We start from the raw sequence: 7,633 nt of genomic DNA, 5'->3' as shown, positions 1-7,633 counted from the left end.
TAGGTATTAGGAAGAAATCCTTTACTGTGAGGATGGTGAGACACTGGAACAGGTTGCCCAGAGGAGTTGTGGATGTCCCATCCCTGGAGGTGTTCAAGGCCAGGTTGGACGGGGCTTGGAGCAACGTGGTCTAGTGGACAGTGTCCGTGCCTGTGGCAGGGAGGTTGGAAGTAGGTGATCTTTCAGGTCCCTTCCAACTCTAAAAATTCTATGATTCTGTGTCACTCTGCAGAGACGGATGAAAGACCTGCGCTTTACTCCCCTCAATATTTTGTGCTCTTTACATTTCTGCTAGAATTATAAAGAGGTTTCTTTTGTCTAAAAGGCTGTTTGTTTGGTTTTGACCACTGAGAACATGTGATGCTCGTCTCAAGCTATTAAGCAGATGTCCAGCCAAAATCAATTGCCTAGCAAATGCAGACTGTTACCTGAAAGTCAAGACCTCAATAAATATTACCAGCCTCATTGTACCGCTGACAGATTCTACTGGTTGTTTTATGTTACAGTTGAACAGTTTAGACATTGCATTTGTATATATTTGCCGTCAGCCTCGGAGGGCCCATCGCATGAGCAGAGCAGGAGCAGGCAGCCTGCAGACTCGAGAAACACTTCCACCATGACCACGGCGGGTGTTTTTGTGCTCTTCTCCTTTGTGCTCTGCTGCTTCCCAGGTGAGTAACTCTCAAGGCGCTGCAGAGGCTTCATGTCTGAGTCCTGGCTGTCTTTAAAAGGACAAGATAGCGGCTTCAAAGAGAGAAAATCTTCTCCTACAAAGAGCGAGGCTGCCTGGGTACATTAGCATCACATAGGATGCAGGAGCAGCTTTCCTGACGGTCTTAAATGGATCGCTGTTGTGGCTGGTTGTCTGTCGTAAATACAAATAACTGTGGGTGGAGTTCTGTGCTGGTAACTGGTGTTGTTACGCTTTTTACACTGTTGTTTTAACGCTGTTACGCTGCTTACACTTGTTGTTGTACAATTGCTGCAAACGGATAAATACTTGAAGGAGGCCGTAGGTGGTCAGACCGTCGGTAACTAGTCATGGCACAAGGAAGCTCCGTGCAGAAGCCTGGCAATTTCCCTGCAGTACTCTTGCTGCTAATGGAGAAAGAAGAGATGAAAACAAGCCGGAGTCCGATGTTCTCACGGCATATTTACATCTGATAAAATTACAAAGTCAAAGAGAATTTTTTTCCACACTCGGCTTTTTTAAAATGCATATTCCTGACAACAGATGCTGTTATGTACTTGCTTATCCTGTAGGTGACTATTTGCATTTACGTTTATGTGTATTGACTCAGGTTTCTTTTCAGATATATAACAGCGGCTCTTTGGGGTCAAAACGGATGTGTGAGAAGATAAAAAAGGAAAAGTTATTCTATTTTCAATTAATAAATCTACCTGTCTCAAAATAAAAAAGAACAAAGCTATTCAAAACTGTGTTTCATCACGGTCAGCAATAAGCAATGCTATTATACTTATCAACATAGAAAAAAATTGTACATAGTTGATTTAGTTCAGGAAACCAATCACTGGAAATCATTCAGTTTGGTCCTGCGTATAGGAATTTTACATCCATATTTCCAGCTTTAACTGGAGGTCTTACCATATTGGCTTTATTTCACGTTTTCTGCCTCTCTTTTCTTTTCCAGATGCTGCCTTTGGGGTTGAGGTGAGTGGAAGATTTCTTTCTGCCTCTTTTCTCAGGTGTATGGCCTGGTAAAGACAATCGGTAAATATGAAATAACCAAAGGAGTGAGAAAAACTTCAGGCCTGTAGGTGCTTAGCTGTTTTTCACCTAATGTGAAATTAGTGCCACTCTCATCAGATTTAATAGAGTAAAACATTGAATTATACTGTTCTTGGCTCAATATCTATGCTGTATGTTAATAATGTAGTAGTTGTAATTATACAAAAAGTTTGGATGAATTCATTTTTCACCGACTTTAAACTGGTCTAAGCCTTAAGCTGGTCATATATGACTGAGTGTAAAGGGACAGCAAGAGACTGTGGTATAAGAACCTGCCGAAAGAATAATACGTTATGAGACACTCCAGCTTCCACACACCAGGTCATTAGTCTCGCTCCTCTGGGGAAAAAGAAATTAATAAAAAAATCAATATGTTGAGAATGAAAGAGTAATAACAGAAGTGCCCGGAGGGGCCACAGGAACGTGAGGACGAGGGAGCAATGCTTAGCCTTTGTAAAACGGTGCCAAGTGAGCATAGAGACCACCACTGCTTTACCCCGGCTGGGGGCTGCGTGGCTCTAGCCCTCTCCTCCTCTGCTGCTGCGTGGGGAGGTCCCTGCAGGAAGGATTCGCCTGGTACCAGATGGCCCCGCCAGCACCAGCTTGTGCCGTGGTAGTGGAAAAGCCCCCTGCAGGTTGTACCTGCTCACTGTCTCGTGCAAGGTGAGAGCTGTGAACGTGAAATGCCTTCTCCACCCTGTCGCTGTACGTTCCTTTGGCAGGTGGACTGCAGTACGTACCCCAACACTACAAACGAGGAAGGCAAAGAGGTGTTGGCCTGCACCAAGAGCCTCAGCCCCGTCTGCGGTAGCGATGGAGTCACCTACAGCAATGAGTGCCTGCTCTGTGCCTACAACATGTACGTACCGCATAGGAGGTGTCAGGCAGCAGTGCTTAGGGCTGCCGGCAGCACCGCTTCTCGACAAACAGTGATCTGTCACATGTCACTCGTGTCAATTCCTTCAAAATGAGCTTGGGTATCACTGCGTGGCACCCCGTGGCCTAGACATCACTTTAGTCACCGTCTTTCTCTTTGGCAGGTGTAGTTTATTTAGGTTTGGGTTTTTTTCTCCAGCTCAAGGATCAGCCAGATGACAGCCCCTAGGGCACTTCTCATCACAGCAAAGCAGAGCAGAAGGATGGAGAGATGCTCTGCTCTGAACTGCCCAAAGCGATCCTAAAGCTCCCGGGCTCTTTACATCCCCCCCAGCCACTCAGTGCTAGCTGGCCAGGGAGGATGGCTCTACCTTCTCAAAAAAAAACATATTAGCCTGACTGATAGAAAGAGTCAGCTTTCCCTTGTATTAGTTACATATTTCGAGCACCTGGGATGTAGCAAGGAGTCTTCGCTGAACCTTCTAACGTTTCTCTTTCCCTCTGCAGAGAATATGGAACCAATGTCAGCAAAGACTACGATGGAGGATGCAAGGAATTTGTCCCGGTAAGTGAAACCAAGAGGAAAACAAGGGGCACATCCCGCTTCTGGTGGCTAAATCTGCTTATTGACTCCCCCAAGAAACAATTCAAACGCTAAATAAGAGCACGTATGAGATGTCAGAATATTGCATTGGTCATCTTCAAGTGAGATGTCATCATAGCGAAACCCCAAAACAAGCGTTTCTCCTGCTGTGGTGGTATCCTTGGCGGCCAAACAGACGCTCTCACCAGATTTACTTGCTTCCTATAGGAAAGCCTTCACCAGTGCTTTGTTGTGTGTTCCCCCAACAGGTGGACTGCAATAGATATCCCAACATGACAAACGAGGAAGGCAAAGTGGGGCTGCTCTGCGATAAAGCCCTCAGCCCCATCTGCGGTACCGACGGGGTCACCTACGACAACGAGTGCCTGCTCTGTGCCCATAACCTGTGAGTACGGGGAGTGCAGGGCTCTCCTGTGAGGGACAGCGAGTGCTGGGCGCTCCTCGCAGCTGCTCTTCTGAATATCAGGACTTCTACCAAGGCCGTTTCTGTAAGGCACTTGGACTTTGACCCTCCTCTTTCCTTGGTAACCAGAGCCTGTTTTCCTTTGTGATTAGAAGGAAAACTGTGCCTTTGATCTAGAGAGACAAGTAGAGGGCTGTGTGGGGATCTAACACAGGACAGAATGCTTCTCTTAACTAAAAGGCTCCATGTGGCAGATGCTGCCTTGCAAGGGACAGCAACTAACCTAAGGTGCGTCTATGTTGTCACACAACCTGGCTCCTCATTCACCCGAATGCCCTGCACCCTCCCTTGTGCTTCACGTTGTGCTATAAACCCACGCTCCAGCAGGCTGTGGCACCACCTGAGCTGGTTTCTAGAGCCATATGGACACGGCCCAAGCTGGACGTCTCCACCACATCGTACCTGAGGCTGATCAGCATTGCTGGGACACGGGGTTCAGCAGTGCAGGTTGCTCACCGAGCTCCCTAACGCAGGTCTTTTCCCTTCCCAGAGAGGCCGGAACCAGTGTTGGAAAGAAGTACGACGGTGAATGTAAGAAGGCAATCGCTACAGTAAGTGAACTGCATGATGAGGGACCGGGTTTTGGTCCCGCTGATGTCAGGGGAAGCGCTGGCAGTGCCTGCAGCAGCCCCCTCCTACAAGAGAGGAGCTGCCGCTGTGCTTCAGCACAGGGAAGGTTTTGCTTTCTCCACACGTAATACGCATTATCCATGCTAACATGGGTGAAGGGGGTGACTGCACGGGAAGGGATCAGTAAAAGAGCAGTAGCAGGAATAATCCATCAGGGCAGAACTGAGGATAAGAACAGGGAATGGCTTTGGGGGTCAGACCAATGGTCCATCAGGCCCATGATGGCTTGATGCAGAGCCTGCTCTTAGCAGGGGTCGTAGGGGTTGTGTAGGAGACAGTAAGAGTAGAGTGAGTACGTACAGGACTTCTATTCTTCCAACCTCCAGCTGTTTTCAGGTGATGGACCTCAGCTCGGTGAGGTTTCTGTGCAGTCACTAAGCCTCGATAGATTTCTCCTCCCCGGCCTCTTCCTGGACCCATACACGTTTTTTGCACCACGACACCTCTCAGCAGGTTTAGAACCCGTTGCGCAAAGAAACAAAATCCCACCCTCACAGTGCCTAGCTAAGCGCTGATCTTCCTGTTTTAAGGCCAGGGGAGAGATACCGGACCCTCACACAGGCATCAGCGCCTGCACTTCTCCAGACACCAGTGTTTTTCCATCTAATTTCCTGGCCAGGTCGGGAGCACGGTGCAATACGATCACGAGCACGGCACGTTCACTGGGCAAACCGCTGCTGCTGCTGCTTAGAAATGCTGTGGTCAGGTTACGATATACATCTCTTCAAACAGGAAATTGTGATCTATTTTTATATTATTAAATTCTCCTGGCATAGGAGAAACTGACACCTCAGTTTATATCAGATTGTACAAGGAAGTTAATTACTTTTAGTTAGATCGTTATCGTTAGCGCTGCGGCTGTAGCTAGGGGTTCAAGCCCTTCTGCTCTTGCCTCCTTCATATCCTTCACACTAGACTTGGGTTTTTCTTGCAGGTTGACTGCAGTGACTACCCTAAACCTGCCTGCTCGCTTGACTACATGCCTCTCTGTGGCTCTGACAGCAAAACGTACAGCAATAAGTGCAACTTCTGCAATGCAGTCGTGTACGTACAACCATGGGCCGCGTACACGTTATCAGTTGCTTCGTATAGGCACCAGTTTGCACAGTTGCCACTTTCTTGTTTGCTGACCAGTGTTGACTAGGGATTTGGGGCAGGAAAGAATACCAGCCATCATGCCAACCATTCTTGGTTGTTTTGTTGTTTGTTTTTTTTTCATTGGAGCGAAGAGCTACGTCTGGTTTGTTAGCGTGAATGGTTTGAAGACCATTATTAACCTTAACGGAGTTTCTCTTGCATGTTGCAAAGCAAAATTTGAAGTTTCATTATAGTTTCCCCAAAATATTTTCAGTCTTGAGAATAGGTGAAATCATTTCGCTCATCTCAATAATCCAACAGCTAATGGGACTCGGAGTCTGCAAGCTCTGTGGCTCCGGGGTAGGATCCTATCTGATGCCTTCTCTCGGAGCCAAGCAAAAGCACAGACTGTGGCAGGCTGGACTCTGTGTTTAATCTACCTTTTCCTCTCCTCGCTTCCAGGGACAGCAACGGGACTCTCACTTTAAGCCATTTTGAAAAATGCTGAGTATCGGTGCTGAGAGAATTCACCACAGGATCCCCACTGGCAAACGCCAGCTAAAGATCTCACCTCAGTTCCTCTCACCCTCTGGGGAGCTCAGCTCGCTCCTGATTTTCTTTCTCAATAAACTAAATCAGCAACATTTCTTTGTCTTGTTTCATGTGTTCTCTCATGAAACGTTTTCTTCTGATCTGTTGAATGACGATGCCAGGCTGAATAGGTTACGTGCTCGCAGCTCTGGGATATAACAAGAACGTCGCCTTGCTGCCCTCCCTCTCATAAAAGGCAGAAAGTTAAATACAGACAAACCTCGGAGCGGTGTGACTGCACATAAATGATAGTCAGCCCGCGTTAGTGCTCAGACCCTTTTAGACGTCTGACGTTGTAAAGGGCTGAAATACGGCTCTGAAGCGATGACACTAGCTGATCTCTCCTAAGGTGTTCCTGCTGTCACCAGGGAAAACCCGTTCAGAGCGTGGTGGCGTCTGCGCCAGGAGCTGATCCCTGGCCTCTGGAGCGCAGCCCTCACCTGGCCCGTAGCACCCGGCAAGGGCAGCCTGTGAGCAAAGCCCATGTTTTCCAGACACAGGAGTGGGCTCTGCCTGTTTGTCTGGGTCCTCCCAATGGGTCCTTCTCATCTTGAAATCGTCCTTTAACAACCTCCAAGTGTTTTAAGACAAATGCCTTCCTAGGGATGGTTCCTGCTCCTGCCTACTTGTCTTCTCTCTCGGTCTTTAATAACCTACTACCCTTTGCCAGCCCAAGGAGTATTTCGACAGTGTTTCACAATCCAAGGACAAAGTAGCCTTCTGTTTTTTGAGAGTGTGACCTGTCATTGGCGTATTGTCCGTGAAATTTATTTTGCTTTTGTCCTCTGTTGGGGTATTGAATTGGTGTTTTTTTGATCCACACAAGAGAAACATAAATAAATTGGGCACATCCCTTCTAAAAAGTAATGTCTCCCATAGGCATTTCTTCTGGGAGCCAAAGGGAGGGGGTTGCTTGTTTTCCTTGATGGAATGAGGTCATCCAAAAAAGCGATGCTTTAGTGGTAAAACAAAGGATTCATGTTGAGATGGGCAGATGGATGAAGCAGCGATTTCCAGATTGGGTTCAATGTTTCTGGGATCCGGGCTAGGGTCTCACATCATTCTGTCATCATCAGACTATCAGTCCATTACTGCAAATCTAACCCACAATGCTAATGGCTTTTAGGGAAAATAACAATTGTAAATTCTCTGAAAGTGCCCATAAAAGTTGCTCCATCCAGTCCAGTCCACGGACTCCCTTCAGTGTCTGGGACACCCTCGTCCTTGCCTGCCCAGTTCAGAGTTTTGCTGGTTTCACTATAACTTAATCATGCTTTACTGGGATGAAGCATGAAAACAAAAGCAGAGACTTTCCACTCTGGAGGCCGTTCATTCAACGTTTTGCTTGTGAAAAAGCACTGCATGTAAATAAGCACCGAGAGCTGCCCACAGAGAAAATCTGACAGCAGTTGCTACTTAGGTTTTTATGGTTGCTCTTTTGCCCGCAGGAATTTTCCATGGTCCTTCAGAAGGAACCGGTCATGTATTTCACTTGAAATTACGACACAGAGGGTGTACCTAACATATCTAAACTTCTCGTGACTCCTGTTGGTGAAGCAGCAGTCTTCCTGGCTCACAGCACGGCTCGCCTCTATCGAGATTGACACCCCGACAAAAGGACCGGGAACGTTACTTCAGAAAA

The 7,633-nt window shown here is 47.3% G+C and overlaps 1 protein-coding gene across 2 annotated transcripts; it reads left to right on the top strand.

Moving 5' to 3' along the window:
- Positions 1-584: 584 nt before the first annotated feature.
- LOC141749856 (ovomucoid-like) lies at positions 585-5,908 on the top strand. Of its 2 annotated transcripts, XM_074604079.1 has the most exons (9): positions 617-671; positions 1,653-1,672; positions 2,473-2,609; positions 3,134-3,191; positions 3,479-3,615; positions 4,184-4,244; positions 4,683-4,688; positions 5,258-5,367; positions 5,863-5,908. In XM_074604079.1, the coding sequence occupies exons 1-9, from the start codon at positions 617-619 to the stop codon at positions 5,906-5,908; spliced, it is 630 nt and encodes a 209-aa protein (XP_074460180.1). The 2 variants fall into 2 exon arrangements, with proteins under 2 accessions (XP_074460181.1, XP_074460180.1); XM_074604080.1 differs by lacking the exon at positions 4,683-4,688 and having other exon boundaries at positions 585-671.
- The last annotated feature ends 1,725 nt before the right edge of the window (positions 5,909-7,633 follow it).

Source organism: Larus michahellis, chromosome 11, assembly GCF_964199755.1.
Source record: "Larus michahellis chromosome 11, bLarMic1.1, whole genome shotgun sequence".
NCBI lineage: Eukaryota > Metazoa > Chordata > Aves > Charadriiformes > Laridae > Larus > Larus michahellis.
The sequence above is the reverse complement of the archived record's forward strand: the minus strand, read 5'-3'. Positions and strand labels throughout refer to the sequence as shown.

What these genes read in the sequence shown, in the direction of transcription:
- LOC141749856 (XM_074604079.1), top strand. Translation starts at nt 617, where the DNA reads ATGACCACGGCGGGTGTTTTTGTGCTCTTCTCCTTTGTGCTCTGCTGC. An exon ending in ATGCTGCCTTTGGGGTTGAG is followed by an intron (nt 1,673 to 2,472) that starts GTGAGTGGAAGA and finishes TTCCTTTGGCAG; the next exon opens with GTGGACTGCAGTACGTACCC. An exon ending in GATGCAAGGAATTTGTCCCG is followed by an intron (nt 3,192 to 3,478) that starts GTAAGTGAAACC and finishes TTCCCCCAACAG; the next exon opens with GTGGACTGCAATAGATATCC.